The sequence below is a fragment of the Mustela erminea genome, chromosome 6, assembly GCF_009829155.1.
Source record: "Mustela erminea isolate mMusErm1 chromosome 6, mMusErm1.Pri, whole genome shotgun sequence".
In the NCBI taxonomy this organism is placed as follows: domain Eukaryota; kingdom Metazoa; phylum Chordata; class Mammalia; order Carnivora; family Mustelidae; genus Mustela; species Mustela erminea.
The window spans coordinates 73,734,701-73,756,211 of record NC_045619.1 but is presented as its reverse complement, the minus strand read 5'-3'; the positions used below and the strand labels follow the sequence as shown (position 1 = coordinate 73,756,211).

The window sequence follows — 21,511 nt, the reverse complement described above, 5'->3', positions numbered from 1 at the left end:
TGAAAATAGTGACAGTTTTACTTTTTCCTTGCTAATTTGGATGCCGCTTATTTCTTTTTCTTACCTAATTGCACCGGCTAGGACTTCAATACTATTTAGGATAAAAGTGTTCAGAATGGACATCCTTCTTTTGTTCCTGATCTTCAGAAGAAAAGCTTTTAGCTTTTAATCATTGAGTATGATGTTAGCTATAGGGTTTTCATAAATCACCATTTAAGTTGAAGAATACCTTTATCCCTGATTTTACAGAGTTTGTGTTTTAGTTTTTTACTCAGGAATGGTTGGTGGAATTTGTCAAATGTTTTATTTGCCTATTACAATATTTCCGTGTTTTTATCTTAATTTTGCTGCTATTGTAAATTATTTTGATTTTTAAATGTTATCCCATTTCTGGGATAAATCCCACTTGGTCATGATGTACTGTTACTTTTTAAAATTAGATTTGCTAAAATTCTATTAAAGCAATTATGCAGCTATATTTATATTTATTATAAAATGAGATTTGCTAAAATTCTATTAGAGCAATTATGCAGCTATATTATAAAGTTCTGTAATTTTCTTTTCTTGCAATGCCTTAGTCCAGTTTTGGATTGAGAATAATACTAGCTTCACATTGGAAAGTGTTCTCTCCTCTTCAATTTTCTGAAAGTTTGATGGTAATTGGTATTATTTCTATCTTAAGTAGTTGGTAGAATTCACCAGTGAAGCTAGCTGGATCTGAAATTTTCTTGTGAAACATTTCCGACTGTACCCAGGGCCTTCAGGTCATGAGACCAACACACCGCCTACTGCACTAAGGAGGCTAGCTAGATTCTTAACTGTGAGTTCAGATTCTTTATGATACAGGGCCTTTCGGGCTATGTGTTCTTCCTACTGAACTTTGGTGGTTTGTGTCTTTGTCCATTTCATCTAAGTTGTTCCAGTGCTCTTTAATTCTTTGTGCAGACGTTATCTGTTATTTCTCATTGCCCGAAAAATTTTCTTTAACATTTATTCTAGTGCAGGTCTCCTGGTGATTAACTGTTTCAGCTTTTGTAGGTCTGAAAAGGAATTCCGTCTTTGTTTCTGAGAGATTTTCACTAGCAGTAGAATCCTAGGTTGACGGTTTTTTATTCCAGGACTTGAAAGTTGTTGCTTCACTGTCTTCTCACTTGCTGTTGCTTCAGACAAGAAATGATGTGTCCTTTTTATTGTTCCTCTGTACATACTGTCTCTCTCTCCACCCACGCACGACGCTTTTAAGATTTTCTCTTTATCACTACTTTTGAGCAGTTTGGTCATAATATGCTTTGGTGTAGTTTTCCTTAAGTTTCTTGTGCTTGAGAGTTCATGGAGTTTCTTAAATTTGTAGATTTTTACTTTTCGTCCAGTTATGGAGTTTTCGTTGGATTTTTCAACCATTAATACTTGAAACTTCCTTTGGGAACTTGTTACATACTTATTTGGCTGCTCAAAGTTGTCTCATAGCTAATCCATATTCTAGTTTTTTTATCTGAATGTTTCCTTTTAGATAGGTTTAGTTTCTATGCTCTAAAGTCACTAATCATTTCTTCTGCGGTGTTTAATATGCCATTATTTTCACTTGGGTTTGTTTTTTTAATGTACATCTTCTTTCTCTGGATGGAACCTGACATGTTCCATCCTTCCTCGAGATTTCCAAACATACGAAAGACTGTTAAAATAGCTGCTTGAGGGGTACCTGGGTGGCTCAGTGGGTTAAGCCTCTGCCTTTGGCTCAGGTCATGATCTCAGGGTCCTGGGATCGAGCCCCGTATTGGGCTTTCTGCTCCACAGGAAACCTATTTCCTCCTCCCCCTCCCTCTGCCTGCCTCTCTGCCTACTTGTGATCTCTCTCTCTCTCTCTCTCTCTTTCTCTCTCTGTCAAATAAATAAAATAAAATAAAATAAAGCTGCTTGAATGACTTTGTCCGCTAATTCTAATATCTGTGCCCATTTCTTGTTTGCATACCTGGAGATTTTTCATTGAATTCCAGGTATTATGCATTTTACCTTGTTGGATGCTGGGTATTTTTTTATTTCTGTAAATATTCTTGAACCTTGTTCTGGGATGTAGTTATTTGAAAACAGTTTGATCCTTCCACATCTTGCTTTTGAGATTTGTTAGGTGGGACCAGAGCAGCATTTATTCTAGGACTTATTAAACCCCTCTTCTGCACTTTGTCTCAGCTCTGCTTTTTGAATTTCAGTTGGGTTTTCTCTCACCACACTATAGCCTGAGAACTCTCTCAAGACTGATCTGTGATAGCACTGGGGCTGACCTTGCCTGTTTTCCATCCCTGAGGGATCACTGTTCGTCATTGCTTCGTGTCCAGTTCTTGAAATCATTGCATGTTTTATCTGTTTTAAAAATTGTTTCGGGGGGGGGGGCGCCTGGGTGGCTCAATGAGTTGGGGCCTCTGCCTTCAACTCGGGTCATGATCCCAGGGTCCTGGGATCAAGCCCCACATCGGGCTCTCTGCTCAGCAGGGAGCCTGCTTCCTCCTTTCTCTGACTGCCTCTCTGCCTACTTGTGATCTCTGTCTGTCAAATAAATAAATGGAATCTTTAAAAAAAAAAAAAATTTTGTTTCGGTGGGGGCGTCTGGGTGGCTCAGTGGGTTAAAGCCTCTGCCTTCGGCTCAGGTCATGATCTCAGGGTCCTGGGATCGAGCCCCACTTTGGGCTCTCTGCTCAGCAGGGACCCTGCTTCCTCCTCTCTTTCTCTCTCTGTCTGCCTCTCTGCCTACTTGTGATCTCTGTGTGTCAAATAAATAAAAGTCTTAAAAACAAAACAAAACAAAACTGTTAGTATTCATCGAAACTTTAAAAAAAATTAAAAATAAAAATTGTTTCAGGAGGTAGGCAAATCTAGTCCTTTTCACTGTTGAGTCATTATCAGTTTTGATAAATAATCCCTAATAAATTCTCCCTGAAACTGTGTAAACTTACACCCTGGTAACATTGTGTCCCAGTGCCCATTTACATGCACCATCACGAGTTTATACTTTATTGTTTGGTTTTGTTAATCTAATAAGCAAAAAAAAAACCAAAAAAAACTCTTTATGGTAGAAACTTTCCTAATTTTTTGAAATCAAGACTAATAGTCATTTAATCAAAGCTACAGAGAAAAAAAAATTAATTATACACACATACCACACACAGTTACACAGTTTGTCATAATCTTTCATACACTATGCCAGTTATGTATCATCTGCAATTTCTAGTTTTTTAAAGTGAAATGAGAACTTAATGGCCTAATTCATCTGAGTTCAAATCCTTGTGGATTTTTATATTTTCCCTAGTCTTTTACATTAATTTTGTCGAAAAATCATTGCAGAGCTTTTTAAAGCTGTTTACCTTTACCTAGTCTTTCCAAAGTGTAGAGATCAATTTTCAGAGAGACAGAACTCTTTTCACACTTACATTTCATTCATTTTTAGAACAGATAGATAAATTACATGATTGTAGTAATAAGTATAGTTGGCCCAAATACATTGGGAAGCACACCTAAGCTAGCCTTGGAAAATATGTGACTCAACTAATAGAAATAGAAGTACAATGCCCAACATACAGTAACCTACCAGCTTCATTAGTACTCGGGGAATCCATAGGGTTCACAGAGGGAATAATGAGAATGTAGGTAGTCTGGCAGGTCAGTTAAGTAGAGTCAGACAAGAAGGTTCTATTGACTTTTTTTAATAAGATCTGTATTTCCTTAATGATTTGTAGGAGTTCTTTACCTGTTATGCATAATATAATATATAATCCAGTGTTATGCATATCATGGTATCTTTCATCATGCAGGATTTAAAAATTCTTTTGAAGTCAAATCTGTAAATATTTCTATTCATGGCATCTACATTTTAGGTGTTTCTTTAAAAAATCTACCTCCATATCTAGAATATTTTTGGTTTTATCTTTTTTTTTTTTTTTTAAGATTTTGTTTATTTATTTAAGAGAGAGCAATAGCTAGAGAAATCACAGAGGGAGAAGGAGAAGCAACTCTCTGTTGAGCAGGGAGCCTGACATGGGGTTCAATCCCAGAGTCCTGAGATCCTGAGCTGAGCAGAAGGCATACACTTAACTGACTGAGCTACGGTGCCCCAATATTTTGGTTTTAAAAGTCACATAATTATGAGGTATTTCTCACTGCTCTTTTGCGTATATGTTTGTTCCACAGGAAGAATAAGTAAGGATTTTTTTAAAACAATATATTTAAATAGCAATGAACTTTCTTTATACATACAGGTGAAGAGAATTAAAGAGAATTAGGCTAAAAATTAGACCTTTCTATGACTAAATCAGATAAATATTTAAATCTTTATTTCCACTTTTAAAAAGCTGGACATTGTTGGGGCGCCTGGGTGGCTCAGTCATTAAGCTCCTGCCTTTGGCTCAGGTCATGATCCCAGGGTTCTGGGGTCAAGCCCCACATCGGGCTCCCTGCTTAGCGGGAAGCCTGCTTCTCCCTCTCACACTCCTCCCGCTTGTGTTCCCTCTCTCACTGTGTCTTTCTCTGTCAAATAAATAAATAATATCTTTAAAAAAAAAAAAAAAGCTGGACATTGTTATGCATGTTTTCATTTTCTAATATAGAAATACTTGAAATTTTCTTTTGCTACTCAAGTTGGACTAGATTTCCTCTATCTCTTAATTTACTAGTTTGATTATAAATATCATTTCACTTACATACAGGATTAATGCTGTGCTTGCCTTCTTGGCACTTATTCTAAAGCTAGGACAAACACTGGTTTTGAGAATAATGAAACACGAAAATCACACTGAAACCTAAAAATATATATGCATAGTAGAAAAATTTAAGAATTATGTTATAACCCAAGGACATAAACAAAAATTCTGCTAATATTAAGCACAGTGCTGTAGTATTTGAATCTATGTATAAAAGACAATTAGAGGGGCACCTGCCTGGCTCAATTGGTAGAGCATACAACTCTTGATCTCGGGATTGTGGGTTTGAGCCCTATGTTGTGTATAGAAAATCCTAGGGGCACCTGGGTGGCTCAGTTAAGCAACTGACTCTTGGTCTCAGCTCAGATCATGATCTCAAGGATCTTGAGATCAAGCCCCACCTTGGGCTCCGCATGCTTAGCAGGGAATCTGCTTGATAGTCTCCCCTCTGCCCCTCCTCCCATATGCATGTGTGCACATGCTCTCTCTTTCTAAAAAATAAAATAATTCTTAAAAAAATAATTACATTGTGCACATAAAGATCAAAAGTTTTTTTTTAAGATTTTATTTATTTATTTGACAGAGAGAAATCACAAGTAGATGGAGAGGCAGGCAGAGAGAGAGGGAAGCAGGCTCCCTGCTGAGCAGAGAGCCCGACGCGGGACTCGATCCCAGGACCCTGAGATCATGACCCGAGCCGAAGGCAGCGGCTTAACCCACTGAGCCACCCAGGTGCCCCAAAGATCAAAATTTTAAATCATAAATGTTTAAAACCAGTGGCAACTTTTTAATCCTTTTTTTATTTGATTAGGACTCAACCCATTTAGCATGGTTGATCTCTTTCTTCGTTTTGAAACTTTCTTCTTTGGGCCCAGAGTCTTCTGATTCTTTTTCCACATCTGTGGCACCTTTGGGTTTCTTCTGTGAAAAATTTATCTTCAGGGATGCCTGGGTGGCTCAGTTGGTTGGACGACTGCCTTCGGCTCGGGTCATGATCCCGGAGTCCCAGGATCGAGTCCCGCGTCGGGCTCCCAGCTCCATGGGGAGTCTGCTTCTCCCTCTGACCTTCTCCTCGCTCACGCTCTCTCTCACTGTCTCTCTCTCTCAAATAAATAAATAAAATCTTAAAAAAAAAATTTATCTTCAGCCTGTCCCTTAAATGATGCCTTCCTGGGACTTTTCTCCCTCCACACTATCATCTGACCTGTTTCATCCACTCCTGTGACTTCCATTCCCATGTGTTAAAGATCATTTAACCGCATCTTTAGCCTCTGTCTCTACCCCGGTCTCCAAACTATGTGTCCATCATTTGCTGGACATCCCACCGAACTCAACATCAGCATTTTAAGAAATGAACACAGTATCTTCTTTCGCTTTTCTTCTCTAGTATAAAACCCTGCTTTTGAATTTGTTTTTCCTTCTGGGTTGGAAGGCAGGACCCTTGGCGGTTTGAGCGTTAACTCTCAAGAGTCTCCCGGGGCAGGGTGAACCGAGCACCCTAATTACCTCAGTGACCTTGGGCAAGATATTTAACCTCTCCAAGTCTCGGCATTCCTACCTTTAAAGTTGAAATAATAGTCCTGCTAGAAGGAATTGTGAGAATGCAGTCAGTGCAGTCAGATAATAGTACAATGCCTGCCCTGAAGTAATGAATCAGAACATATTATTTCCTATGTAAGTGAGTGGTAATTCACCCAAGTGGTGTGACACAAAAACTTGAACACAGACTTTGAACTCTCTTTTATCCTTACCTCTCAACATTACTCATATTCACGCAGTTTTAAAGACCTATTAGTACTGCTAAAGTGTCTTGAATCTACCCACATCTTTCCCTCCCCGCTCAGTGCTACTGTGCTAATCCCTTTCTGAGATGTTTTCTGTTAATCCAGCTGCTTCATGCTTAATTTCCCTTCCATCCTCCCCCTCCTCCGCCTCCTCCTCCTCCTCCTCCTCCTCCTCTTCTTCTTCTTCTTCTTCTTCTTTTGTTTAAGATTTTATTTATTTAATTGACAGACAGAGATCACAAGTGGGCAGAGAGGCAGGCAGAGAGAGAGGGAGAGAGAGGAGGAAGTAGGCTCCCTGCTAAGCAGAGAGCCCATTGCGGGGCGCAATCCCAAGATCCTGGGATCATGACCTGAGTGGAAGACAGAGGCTTAACCCCTTCTGATACAGTTGCCTCACAGCATGGAGGGAGACATTTCCAATAGCAGCCCCGCTTGCCAGTAGGAGAAAGGACAAACCCTTTAATTTAATCTGCCAGTCCCTTCTAAAACTGGCTCTATTTCCATGCCTGTTTCAGATTTCATCACTAGAGTATTGACTGCCTTAGCTGTCTTGCAGAATCTTATTATAAACTCATAGGAATTCATTACTTAGAATTTGAGAAAGTAAGACACAAAAAAAGAAAAAAAAATACCCACAATTCCCACTCTGGTTATCATTTTGGTTTTGTCCTCTAACTTTTAAAATCTGTATATGTACATAGCTGTGATCAAATTGAATATGTAGCTTTGTTTGTATGGATTTTTTTGGCTTGATTTTTTTTTAATGTGCAAATGTATGCTTGTTTAAAAAAATAAAAAATAATAAGCTGCTTTCATAACTTATACCACCATCATTTCTACCAAACACCCTGATTTCATTTCTTTTTTTATGTATATGTTTAAATGGAAATATATAGATATTGTATGGTTTTTTCAGTAACACTGTATCATAAGCATTTTGTTTTAACATTAGCAGTATTTTGCATACCTCCTATTAATGGTGGCATATTAGTGGTGATAGTAGTAGCTACCATGTGTTGAGTGACTACTGTATACCTAGCATGCAGATTGCTTATCTTAGATAATCTCCCTTTGACTGGTGAGGGAACTGTAATGACTAATAAAATACTGGACAATTCTAACATTGCTCTGCCTCTCCCATGGAAAGCTCAACATAAGGATATGTGACAGTCATTAACCAGTCTTCCCCTGTTGTTGGACATTTATGGTTTCAAATTTTTCACTATTATAAATAATGTAGTTACAACTATGTGTGTATACATTTCAAATTTTTTCCTAGTGAAGGTTATTGGAAGAGAATATTTTTACAGTTTTTGATACATACTTCCAATTGCCTTCCTGAAAGGTTATACCAATTTACAGGGAGTGATTAATGCTAATGGGAAAGAAAATAGAGAAGGGGGGGTGACATTTCACAGAGGTGACATTTGAGCCAGCTCATGCAAAATGAGTAGGGCTTTGCCGGAAGTTAGGCATAGTGGTCAGAGCATTTCAGACAGGAAAGAAAGAGAAAGCAAAGGCACCAGAACACAAGAGAGCCGTTGCCCCAGAGGAGTCAGTCCATTCCCCCCTGCTTATTTGCCACCGGAAATCCTCATCATTTATTTTATAGTTGGCAGGAAAGAGAATCAGAATAGAGTCCTTCCATATATTTAGAAACCATTTCAAATGAAAGCTCTTTTGAAGTTCTGAGACATTCATGTTCATCTGTTTCTTTTTTCCTTTCCCCAAAAGAGAACAAATCCCCTGAGGATTCGGTACAACTGGGAAAGACATGCAGCCTCTCTGGTCCCTTCTGCTTCCCTGAATTTAAAGGGGACAAGGGCAATACATTTGACATTGGCCCTAATGTATATAGGATCCATCACCAACCGTTCTTCTAGTTATGCGCAATAAGGAGAATGTCATCAACTTCCTGCATTTGATACTGATTTTGTATCAATCTGCTTGATAAAATGTATAAAAGTAACTAAAGGCTATTTTTAAGTTTAGGCTAGGTGTTAGACACTAGGGAGTCAAATTCTCCAGTAACTAGAGCTGTTGGAGATTTCAGCCTTTATCTGAGCATGGTGTGTCTGCAATGCCTTCTTTACGGGCTGGAGCAAGCGCTGAAAGCCAAAGGGATAGAGGTGACAGGGTAAGGGAAGCTTACCCTGCCTCCCCTGCCGCCTGGTCAGGGCAATGGACGCTTCCCCATGCCACTTCTCACTAGTTCTATAATCACATCTGGAAGTGAAATATGGCCAGTAAGCCACTTCGCATCATATTTTGAAGAAGGCAACTTAATAAATTATAAATTAGTTAATAGAATATTTCTAAAGTTTGCAAAGTACTTAGGACAAAGAGGATTTTCTTTTCACATCTGATGGTTATACTGCTGGTGTGAAGATTTAGTATAGGTGGCATTTATTAAGTTTACAGAGTGTCAATTCAACCACCTTAAAACCTAACTATGAAATAGGAATTGATGGAATTAGGGAACCATGTGAGTTACAGACTGTTTTAAAATAAATTGTGCCTTTCTGCTTTTAAGGAAGTATAATAATGGGAATAGATGAAGTGATCAAATAGATGATCTGTTGGATGAGAATTAATTGATAGCTAAGAAATCTTTCTCATTCGCATTCTCACACAAATATATTATAATGGCTCTAGACATAGCCCAACAAAACTGCTGTGACCAGTCTACCAGTTGGATCCTGTTTACCAGAAGACGACTTCTCTCCTCTCTCTCTCTCTTAAGACAAGAAGGGGGCAGGAGGTTGGGCAGAAGGAGAAAAAAAGAGAGAATCTTAATCGGGCTCACTGCCCATGTGGAGCTGATGGGGGGCAGGATCCCACAACCCTGAGATCACGACTGAGCCGAAATCAAGATTCGGATGCTTACCTTACTGAGTCACCCAGGTGCCCCAAGAGTACTTAATCTTGTAAGATTCTTAACAAGCTATTAAGTAGATAACATATATGAAATCTAACACTGTGCCAACACCTGGAAGTAGGTGGAGGAGTCATTATCTTTGTTTTATTAATATTATCATGGTTATTATTTTTAAACCTCAACTTTTGTTCGTGCCTTGCCTGTCTTCTTCCCAATCCTAACAAAAGAAGATGTCCAATTGGAAGATTATGTCTTAAATACCATTTATCTATGACAGGGACCCTGGAATTTGATGATACAGAGAAAATATGCAAAGGTGTTATGATGCCCAGAGCATGAACTGTTGTGCAGTGATGAACTTGATGATGGTGATGAACTTGATCTGAAAGGGAAACTCCTGCTGATTCACAACAATAGTTAATATCCTAAAAATTTTTGCATTAAGATGGTGAAAATGACTGGGATCTTTATCAAAAGTTCTTACTAAAAATTTCTGGGGGTGCCTGCGTGGCTCAGTCAGTTAAGCCTCAGACTCTTGATTTGGGCTCAAGTCATGATCTCAGGGTCATACAGTCGAGCCCTGCGTCAGGCTCTATGCTCAGCTTGCTTGGGATTTCTCTTTCTTTCTCCCTCTGTTCCTTCCTGCTCACGCTCTGTCTTGCTCTCTCTAAAACAAACAGATTTTTCTGCATCAGATTTTAGTGGAAGTCTATGAGAAGGAAAACCCTCAGTCTGCAACTTGACATTTTTCTTCAGCAACCCCCTGTCCACCTCTTGATTTTTTTAGTTAATACTTGTAGCCTGAGATACAAAATCACTTTACTCAGATTGCCATTATTTGACCTCTTCTTGGACAACCATCCATTTCAGAATCTAAACTATTTTTCTATTCCTCATTCTGGCCCTGCCTGTAACAGATAGCACATTCTTTCCTGCATATTTGGATTGGAGAAATGTTTTTAAAATAGCATCTCAAGAAGTATAAAATTGCATTATTTACTTAAAATGCTTGCATAATTTTTATATAAACCTTTTTTAAATACCCAAAGCAATTGACCGTAAAAATAGCTGGCATTTAGGATTAGTTTGCATTGCTGCTACCATTGCTGTGGTATGTGAATCTTTATTTCTACCATTAATGAAGATGAGCTGTATTTGTTTATGTTGACCCTAAAATTGTGTCCCAGGAAAAAACCTCATGTGATGTACTGTTCTCCCATAAAGTTCCTCGTCCCCTGCATTCCCATCCTTCTTCATTATGTTCAAGGCTTTTATAACTTAACTCTTTCTATCCATTTCGCTATCACTTACCCAGCTTCTATCACTTTACCTTCCTCTTCAATTATCTCATAGGCTCCAGTCTTCTCAAATTTATTGTTAGCTTCTGGATGAGAGTTACTGCCTTATAGCAGGTATATATTGTATCCTGTGAGTTTCAGATTGTTGCTCCATTGGTGTTTGATGGGAGTTCTCATACACACTAGTGAACTTCATCTGTTGATTCGTATTACAACCAGTGTCTTTAATGCCACATCAGAATAAATACACATCCATTTCCTCCCCAGGTTAATCAGCTTCGTGGCATCCCCAAGCTGCTGCAGCTCCTAAAAGTTCAGAATGAAGATGTTCAGCGAGCCGTGTGTGGGGCCTTGAGAAACTTAGTGTTCGAAGATAATGACAACAAGTTGGAGGTGGCTGAACTCAATGGGGTACCTCGGCTGCTCCAGGTGCTGAAGCAAACCAGAGACTTGGAGACTAAAAAGCAAATAACAGGTAGTGCTTACAGAATATTAAAGGATGTAGAACAGGGTACCCCAGCTGGTTATGTTATGCCATCTGTTTTTTCTTAAGCTTTCTGAAACCAGTGGTTGATGGGCTCATCATTATCCAAGAGGTGGATTTCAAGGGACACTGTCACCCTGCTGAGTTAGACCCCAGATTCAGGTCAGGTTTGAACTCTTTTTTACCTGAAGGGTAAATTATTTTGAGCCTTTTGCTCAATATTTTTCATTAAAAACTGTGACTTTGACTACATGTTTTTAAAACAACTTTGCAAGTCTCACTGCCTGGAAACCTTGCATCAGCTTACTAACGGCCAACTGTGTAGTTTGAGTATGTGTGAGCTTTCAGTATTGTCTTGGGTGCCCAAGGCATTCATTCTGAAGAGAACCAATAGGAACCACACCCAGTTATTTTTATTATATACTCCACAATCCACTCGCTGGATCTATGCAAAGAAAGCACATCAGGGCATGCCCAAGTGTAGAGGGTCAATTTAATCAAAGAGTCAAAATGCAAGAAATATTGTTTCCCAATCCTTCCATTGTCTGGACCCCTCAAAATACCCGCTCCCTAGCCCACCTGTCCCTGCACCCTAAAAAAAAAAAAAGAAAGAAAAAAAAAAGATGAGAGTAGCTGGATGTGTTTTTTTCTAGTTGTCTACTTCATATTTCAGAATACTGATTTGCACAAATATCTTCTTTCTGCCCAAGAGATTAAAAGGATGAAATAATCTGAGAGAATTAAAGCAACAGTTTTAGTAATCCTTGAAACATAGAGAAGAGAGATCTAGTTTCATTTAATGAACAATCCATATGATAGAGGAGAAAATATTTCATTGATGTTCAAGTTCACCCTCCTCACCATTGTCATCAGCTCCCCACCGGCGCTCCCTGCACACACTGCAGACAGCAATTGTCAGTAGGATTGCCCTGGGGAAACTTTAATTAAGTAGCGTCAGTGGCCCAGGTGGTAAACATACATTTTTAATTTAATTATCACGGAAAGGTTTTGAGGTATTTGTAGGTATTATTGGGTGATTAAATCTCACTTTTATAGATGAGAAAAGTAAAGCCCAAAGAAGTTAACCCTTTTTAATATAACCTATAAGAGTCCTTTTAAGTAATAATGCTTGAGAGTGTTATTTATTTTCAAGGGAGGTATTTTACAAATACTATTTTAAATTGAATATATTCTGCACTTCTGCCATGTCCACTTTACCATAGAGCAGTTCTTTTTTTCTGTAGAAATGTTGTCATTCTATCTTCTCTCCCCACTTAGATCTTAAAATAATCACATATTTTTCTATCTTGCTATATTTTAATTTTATAAAACTATATGAAGGGTCATACCATGCTGTCCTTCTGCCAGCATGCTATCATGTCCCATGAAAAATTTCCTTCCATATTTGTGACTTACATTAAAATACCTACCAAAACTAGGAGTGATCTTACTCGTTGGTATTTATAGGGCTGCCTTCCAGGGCCAGGCAATGAGAACCAGTCTAGAGAGGTTGTAGATGTTCTCTTCCCTCTACTAAAAGATGAACAATTATGGGATGATAGGCGCATTAAAAAAACAAAACAAAAGCCATACCTCATAATTAGAACCTAACATTTCCTTCATTAAAATATAGTAATGACAACCATAAGAGAAAATCAAACAGATAAACTGTTCTACGGTCAAAAAAAGAGTTCACAAAGGAGATACGTTTCCTTGTGGACTTTTTAAAAAAGGCTAGGATACCCGTTTACTGGTGTTTTGAAGGAGAAAGAAGTTATTCCCAGCAAAGTGAACATCATTAGCAAAGCAAAAAAGCAAAAAGGAGCTGCTGGTCATTTAGAGGGAGTTGTATAATAGAGTACTGAGGTTAGGGTGGATTGTAGCTCGAGAGCTTGGGAGGATTTGTGGGTGTGTGTCAAGGAAGTAATCCATTAAACCACACTTCCTCTTTTTTGTTCCGCTGATAGAAAACTACCATCAGAGAACATTCTGTGGAATTAATGCCATAGGAACTGTTATCTTTAGATAATTTACAGAGCTGATAAATAGAGGTTTATTGTGCAATTTCTCACGAATTCTAGAACAAGCCAAACACCCCTACCAGAGGGTGCTCATTACATGCTAATTGAATTGAGTTGATATTTGAATGTTTGATACAAATCCTTCCAAATAACTTCCTTTAGTTCTATTAATAGAAACAGCTAAGTAAGTGCTTTCAGGACCTTAGAAATAAATTGTTGACTTAATGTAGACATGTTTATATCTTTGTTTAGAAACACAAAGTGAGCAACCATATATGTGAATCTTTTCTTATCTATTTGGTGAATATCTTTTTATTGAGCCCCTTTTACGTGCTAGTCCCTAAGTTAGTTTTTCCATTTTGCATCTTTGTGCCCCCTGACATCTCCTTAAGGCATTATTGATGGTTGCCACATGATCAGCAGGGGGAAGTAGATTGCCCAGGATTACACAACTGACACAGCACAAGGCCCAGATGTGAACCTAGCTTTATCTGGGTGTTTTGCTCTGTGAAAGTGGCTCCCACCTACTGTTCTGGGGGCAGAGAGTGACTCATTTTTACACTTCTTTGGGAAAGGGTTTGTCTTTAAGAATCTCAGATCAGAGACCTCTTTCCCGCTTCTCTGAGCCTTCCTCTCTCCCCACTTACCACTGGCATGCTCTAGTCGTCTTCACGCCTCTAGACTACTATTGCGGTCACTTCTTACCTGCCCTCTGATTCAGTATTGTGCATTCCCACTCGATTCACCACTCTGAACCTAGTAATTTCTTTCTAATATGAAAATACTGCCCTACTGTGTTCCCCATTAGCTCTAAGACAGGGTGCATGCTGTGGAGTATGCCACACAACAATTTTATAATGTGAGCCTGGTGACCAGGGGCAGCAGTGTCTCCTCTCATACCCTTCCAGCCCAAGTTCTAAAATCCTAGAGGATTAGCTGGTCTGTTCCATGTCTTGGTGTCTTTGTCTCTGCTGTCTCTGGGACTAGAATCCTTTTCCACACCTAGATCACCAGGTAAATCCTCTCATCCTTCGAAAGGCGTCTTTTCCTCTGAAGCATTTTCAGATGCTTTTCAGATGAAGCATTTTCAGATCCTATCACACTTTCCTCCCTGTTTCCCGCCACCCCCCCCCCCAGCGGAGTTTTGAAAGAGGGGGCTCCTAAAGAACTACTTCTGCATCCTTTAATATTAGGATGTCACTTATTTCGTGCCTGTATGTTTATTGCAGTAAAAACAGTGCTACTCTTCTAAGTTTCTCAACAGCTGTGGCTGTATGACTGACTATATAAAAGAGACTTGTGGGGGCTCCCAGATGGTTCAATCCGTTAAGTGTCCGGCTCTCAGTTTCACTCAGGTCACGATCTCAGGGTCCTGAGATAGAGCTCCATGTCAGGCTCTGTGCTTACTGTGGAGTCTGCCTCAGATTCTCCCTCCTACTCACTCTCTCTCAAATAAATAAGTAAAATCTTTGGGGTGCCTGAGTGGCTCGGTTGGTTAAGCGTCTCCCTTCAGCTCAGGTCATGATCTCAGGGTCCTGAGATCCAGCTCTCTGCTCAGTGGGAAGCCGACTTTTTCCTCTCCCTCTGCCCCTCCCCCTCACTCATGCTTGATCTCTCCAGTGCTCCCTCCCTCTCTCTCTCTCAAATAAAAAATCTTTAAAAATAAGTAAATAAAATCTTTTTTAATGAAAAAAGGGAGACTTGTGACCTGGGAATATCTGGATTACACACAAATAAGAGAATCAAGTGTGTTTTTAGATAAGACCCTGTTTTTTCTGGCCAAGATATGAAGCAGTTAACCATCTGATTTCTATACATGCATAAAAGAAGCTGCAGAGCTTTGTTTATTGGGAGAGAAGTCAACTCACTGACCTTCCTGGCATTTTCAGTACCAGCCTAGGGGGAAGCTCTTTCCTTTTCAGATAAAAAGACTTGAGGATCAAAGAGTTTCCCTCTGTGAGATTGTTCTCCCTCCCTTACCAAGTGAGCATGGTAATGTACTTTAATTGAAATGAGAACAGTACATACTGATCTCAGAGGTTCATCTTCAGGGTCACTGAGTGATGAGCACTTTCAGGAGTGAGTAGGGCTCTGCCTTGGTAAGAATAAAGCAGGAGATTCTTGTCCGTCTGCTTGTTACATAAGGAAGGGTCAGGATGATTGTTGATGAAATTTGTTGAAAATGCATATTGACTTCTGCATATTTTATGGAAATATTTAATTGGATTGCTATATTTTAGTAGCAGAAACATTCTACTATAAAATATCCATTATGCACCTTTTAAAAATAATTATATATTTTTTTCTGCATTTGTAATGTGCAACAAGTTACCTTGGGTTCATATATGACTTGGACTAAATGGCCTTTGCAATAGTGTGGTATTTCAGGTAAGATTTGCAAAACTTAGGTGAAAGGAGTATATCCATGCAAGGGAAATTATTTAAAAAAAAAAAAGAGAGAGAGAGAGAATCCTCCTGGGGCACCTGGGTGGCTCAGCGGGTTAAGCCTCTGCCTTCAGCTCGGGTCATGATCCCAGGGTCCTGGGGTTGAGCCCCACATCGGGCTCTCAGCTTAGCAGGGAGCCTGCTTCCCCCTCTCTCTCTCTCTGCCTGCCTCTCTATCTACTTGGGATCTCTGTCTGTCAAATGGATAAATAAAATCTTAAAAAATAATAATCCTCCTGTGACCACTTTGCAAAATGAGGCTAAAACACACCGGTTCTCCTTTTCCTCTTCCTGCTCCTCTTTCTCCTTCTGTACTGATAATAAGGATTCATTTAATCATAATACTTGCAGATTTTGCTATCAAAGTATCATGCAGACTTTGCTAAATAACTATATTTCTAGTCCTAAAGGGCAATATTATAAAACATGGATTTTAATATCTTACAAGATCCCTTTACTAAAGTTAGCTATTTTTTGCAAATATCACAGTTGGGAATAAATTTCTGGATAATGCAGTTATTATTATCTCTGTTGTAAGTGCTAATTATTCAAAGTATATCCCTTACCAGAATCCATTTCTCTTTCTTTTTGGCTCAAGTGAGAACTTAGTGATAGAAAATGACAGGCTTATCAGCTGCAGCAAAGAACTATAATAGAGATCTGGGTGCTATGAATAAATTAACTAGAAGTTAAAGGTGAGACCAGTGAAAACCTAAACCCTAATACTATCTCGGGGCATCTAGAATCAGGTCATTGAAAGGAACCTCTATCAAGGGTCATTTGGTCTGTTTGTTTCTCAATGCCAGAAATGGGAATCATTTTTTTTTTAAGTAATCCCAGTGTGGAACTCAAACTCATGACCCTGCATTTAAAAGTCATGCACTCTACCAACTGAACATGCCAGGTGCCCTGGGAAACTTTTTTTTTTCTTTTGTTAAGATTTATTTATTGACAGAGACACCGTGAGAGAGGGAATACAAGCAGGGGTGGTGGGAAAGGGAGAAGCAGGCTTCCCACCAAGCAGGTAGCTTGAAGCAGGGCTCAATCCCAGGACCCTAGGATCATGATCTGACCCAAAGGCAGACACTTAATTACTGAGCCACCCAGGGGCTCCTATTGGGAATCATTTTTAAAATACAGATTCCTAAGATCCATTCTGAGATTCTGGCTAGTGAATTTGGGATGTGGCCCAGAAATATGTGATTCAGATATGCCACGAGGTTCATTTAAAAACTGCTAGTCTAGTGTAGCATTCTAGCTTTAGGATAAAAAACCCCTTGTCAGTGTTTTCCCAAAGGATGAGCTCATTTTTTTATCAGCTCCAGCGATAGAACTGGATCTTACAAGCAGATCTTTCTCTTTCCTTCAAAGCTCTCTTAGAAGTTTGTATTTCCAGTGAGCTAGAATCTTTTTCCCTAGAATTTCCACTCATTAGTTCTGGTTTTGCCTTCTTATAGTCACACACATTCACAAAGATATCTAGGTGTTAAATCTGCATTTCTTTCATTACTTTGTGTATTAGATTCTAATATTTTTTAGCTTGGATATATTTTTCAAGCAATTGAATCTTTAGTGACTTCTAAGAACTCTCTGTATTAAGGAAATTAACCTTGTGTTGTCATATGTATTTTCCCATTCCGTAGTTGGTCCTTTATTGATTTCGTATGTACATGTAGGAGGAATGTAATCTTGAATCTCAAGTGAACACTTAAGCTCCTTCCTAGCTTCGTGCCATACAAAAATTTGGCAGGCATGACATTTCTATAAGGTACCCTACATTAAAAATTCAAAAATTATACTCACACTCACAAACCGGATTCTTTTATAGAAGTAATACCACATGCCAAGCTATAAAGGACATCCGACTTTTGAAGGAAAATTCCACTCCCTTTGTTTAAAATTAATCCTCTTCTGGTTTTTATTGTAAGGTATACTTTTCCTTTGAGTGCCCTGTGTGGTCCTTTTTAAAAAGGAGGAAATGTCATTATGCTTTACATCTTTAAGCCTCTGGCAAGCAGAGACTGTTAATTTGTTTATTTATTTAAAACAGGAAGCTGTTTTTTTTTCCTTTTCTCTCTTTTCTTCTTAACTTTCTTTAGTGGCTTAGTAACCACGCAACTCAACCTCAGAACTGCCTCTAAATTGTTTTCAACCACCTTTGGAGTTTTATTCTGTCACTCCTCCATCCAGTGCTCCTCAAAACGGAGTGGGAGGACTGAAGTTATTGTGTTACAAAACCTGAGACTGAGAGACACTGCTCCTGACTAACCCCCAGAGCCAGTTGGAGCAGGAGAAGACCTCCTCCTGAGCCAGAATGCTGGGCCTCGCCAGACTCCAGACCCAGTGTCGCTCTATCTGACAGAAGCTCAGCGTAGGCTGCAGTGGAAATTTGGTTATCGTTTCAGAAATTATGTACTGGTACACAGCCAAAGTAAACTGATGAAGGTCAGGAGACTGTGTCTGGCCTCAAGTGTTCTAAATGGTGGGCCAAGTATTAGTACAGTCTAATAATTAGCACACTTTAACTGCGCAGATGATTATTTCAATCATTAAAATCAGGGCTGATGATATCACCACTGAATTCAGCCCCGCCCCCACCCATAAAAGCACCTTTGCTTTTTTCACTGAGTAGACGATCCTGTATACCAGTGCTTCCTCTATCTTTTTTGCAGACAAAGCAGTACATTTTAAAAGTTGGAATTACCGACTGGGTGGTGAGGGGAATGAATAGGGAAAATGAAGATTTCTTCTCTTTCTGCCCCTTCTCTCTCTCTGCCCTCCTGGATGCTAGTGAGTTAGTCATTTACTGAGGTGTGAAGGAAAGTAAGGCAACTTTACCCCTCCTGGGAGTCACTGGAATAGCCAGCAAGAGGAGCATGGTCCTTGCACTGAACCAGAAGTATTTGAATGCCACATTTGTAAGAGAATCAAATCCTCAATGTATGTGCCACTTTGCATTCTTTCTGAGATACCCAGCTTCAGCCTCTGTCTCACAGATGCCCTGGAAGGTACAGTACGCGGTTATCTTCATTTCTTTCAGTATTGGCTAATATAGCCTTTCTCTTTAATGGCAGGTCAGGGGAGAGGTTTCAAGAGGAAAGGGAAGTTGAATGAGGACAGTGGTACCAGCCTTAGACCAAATGCTTTAGGCCATACACGCTGGCAAATTGATCAAATACTCTTGTATCTCCTTCACTGCCAAACTGTAATATAGGAAATACACGAGGTATCTAGCATAAATTCCAGGAGGACAGAAAGTCTATCATTGGGTAGGATTTAATAAATATTAACTGGCGATGTTGATCAGCCTACTGGAGACCGGTGTGGGTATAGGCAAAGGTTTTCTGTGGGCCCTTCCTGCTCTCACTGGGAGGCAAATACCGGGCAGAAGTTGCAGGTAGTGGGGAGCAGGAGGCAGAGGGAAATATTCTCTCCCTGTTTCTCAAGAGAAAAAAATATGACCCTTTAAAAACACTGAAGTCTTGGGATACCTGGCTGACTCAGCCAGTAGAGTGTACAAGTCTTGGTCTCTTGGTTGTAAGTTCGAGCTCCACATTGGGTATAGAGATTTTTTTTTTTTTTTAAGATTTTATTTATTTATTTGACAGACGGAGATAACAAGTAGGCAGAGAGAGAGGAAGGGAAGCACACTCCCTGCCAAGCAGAGAACCCAATCCGCGGGACTCTATCCCAGAACCCTTGGATCATAGCCTGAGCCAAAGGCAGAGGCTTTAACCCACTGAGCCACCCAGGCGCCCCTCGAGATTACTTTAATTTTAAAAAAAAGTTAAATCTTTTTTAAAAAACTAAGTAAATAAAAATAAAAACATTGAAATCTTGGGTCGCCTGGGCGGCTCAATGGATTGAGCCTCTGCCTTCGACTCAGGTCATGATCCCAGGGTCCTGGGATGGAGCCCTGTGTCAGTCTCTCTGCTCAGCAGGGAGCCTCCTCACCCCACCCCCCGCCCCGCCACCTGCCTCTCTGCCTACTTGTATTCTCTTTCTGTCAAATAAATAAAATCTTTAAAAAACAAAACAACAAGAACAACAACAAAAAAAAAACACATTGAAGTCTTTATTAAAATAGGATAATTTTCAGCCTGCATATTGGTTAGACCAGAATTTATTCTCTCAGTGAGGCTAGCCTAATGGTAGGATCTTTTAAGAGAAACAACATAAATGTTAAAGGATTTCTAACTTTCACTCACATTCTGGGTTCATTTAAGCTGGCATAATTTTATATCATAAATCTCTCTCTCTCTCATTACGGATCAGCTTCATTGCCATCTAATAAACTCAAAACCGATTCTTTTGGTTGGAAAAGGTCTGGATCCCTCCCCCTTTTTTTCCCAAGAGCTAGCCACAGCCTGGGTAGTGTGGGCCCTAATGCATCTTTTCAGCAGTCATTTGACTCATCCCTGCACTGTTTTGATAGTACTCTTTGCTTTTCTAGGTTTGCTGTGGAATTTGTCATCTAATGACAAACTTAAGAATCTCATGATAACAGAAGCCTTGCTTATCCTGACTGAGAATATCATCATTCCCTTCTCGGGGTGGCCAGAGGGAGACTACCCCAAAGCAAATGGTTTGCTTGATTTTGATATATTTTACAACGTCACAGGATGCTTAAGGTAATGCCACTCTGCAGATCTTTTTTCTGTATACCTTACATACTGCATCTGGGTTTCTAAAGCTCTACCTCATTACCTGGAGATCCAATAAGAATTATAAAGATCCCTCTAAATACAAGAAGCGTGTCCTTTCCCATTGTTACCAGTGGGGCATGTAGAGACAATGAGAAAGGTAAAGTAAGAACACAATATTGTTTCTAGGCATGTTTGATTTCAGCAGCTACCCACATTAGCTCACAAGAGAGAGGCTATCAGTTCCAATAAAGAAAACAGAGATGTGAACTGAATACCCAGAATCCCAGACAGACGGGCCTCTTCTGTCTCCCAGGGTTTAACATAGGCTCCATGCTATTTTTTAATTTACAAAAATCTAATTGACTGATATGGTTAAAATATAATTTTAAACCTAGTGCTTTTATTCTTTTATCTTATATATTATACTAGTCATAACGATTCAATATTTGTATATATTGCAGTCACCACAGTAAGTTGAGATAACATTCATTGGTATGCACTGTTACAGAATTTCTTTTTTCTTGTGATGAGAGCTTTTAAGACTTTTCTCTCTTAGCAACTTTCAAACACGTAATATAGTATTATTAACTATAGTTGCCATGCTGTACATTACCTCTTCAGGATTGACTAAGTTGTTTGTTTGTTTATGGCATATGAAAAATTTATCTCCTTTATGGTTTATTTGGACTTAGTTATTTTATGACTAGAAATTTGTACCTTATGACAACTTTTACCCATTTTGCCTACCCCTCTTGCTTCTGACAATCCCACCAGTTCTCTGTATCTATGAGCTTGTTTTTGTTGTTAAGTAATCTCTGTACCCAACATGGGGCTCAAGCTCACAACCCTGAGATAAAAGTCACATGCTCCACCAACTGAGCCAGCCAGACACCCCACAACCTTGGTTTTTTGTTTTGTTTTGTTTCTTTTAGATTCCTTTTATAGATGAGATCATACAGTATTTGTCTTTCTCTGTCTGATTTATTTCACTTAGGATAATGCCCTCAAGGTCCATCCATGATGTTGGCAGTGGCAATATTTTTCTTTTGTAAACAACATTCTTTGTTGTTTCTGAATAATATTTTATATATATGTACATACACACACACACACACATTTTGCTTTTGTGTGTGTATATATATATCAGATTTTATCCATTCTCTTGTCAAAAGATACTTAGCTTGATTTCTTTGTTATTATGAATAATGTTTCAGGGAACATGAGGGTGCATATATATTTTCAAGTTAGTGTTTTCCTTTTCTTTGAA

At 39.2% G+C, this 21,511-nt stretch overlaps 1 protein-coding gene across 1 annotated transcript in view; it reads left to right on the top strand.

Annotated features, from left to right (window-relative positions):
• PKP2 (plakophilin 2) overlaps positions 1 to 21,511 on the top strand; it is a 92,002-nt gene that overhangs the window by 32,692 nt on the left and 37,799 nt on the right. Inside the window, exons 5-6 of the mRNA XM_032349957.1 lie at positions 10,916 to 11,123; positions 20,052 to 20,229. Of these exons, the coding sequence (XP_032205848.1) occupies positions 10,916 to 11,123; positions 20,052 to 20,229 (386 nt within the window). The remainder of the gene's footprint in view (positions 1 to 10,915; positions 11,124 to 20,051; positions 20,230 to 21,511) is intronic.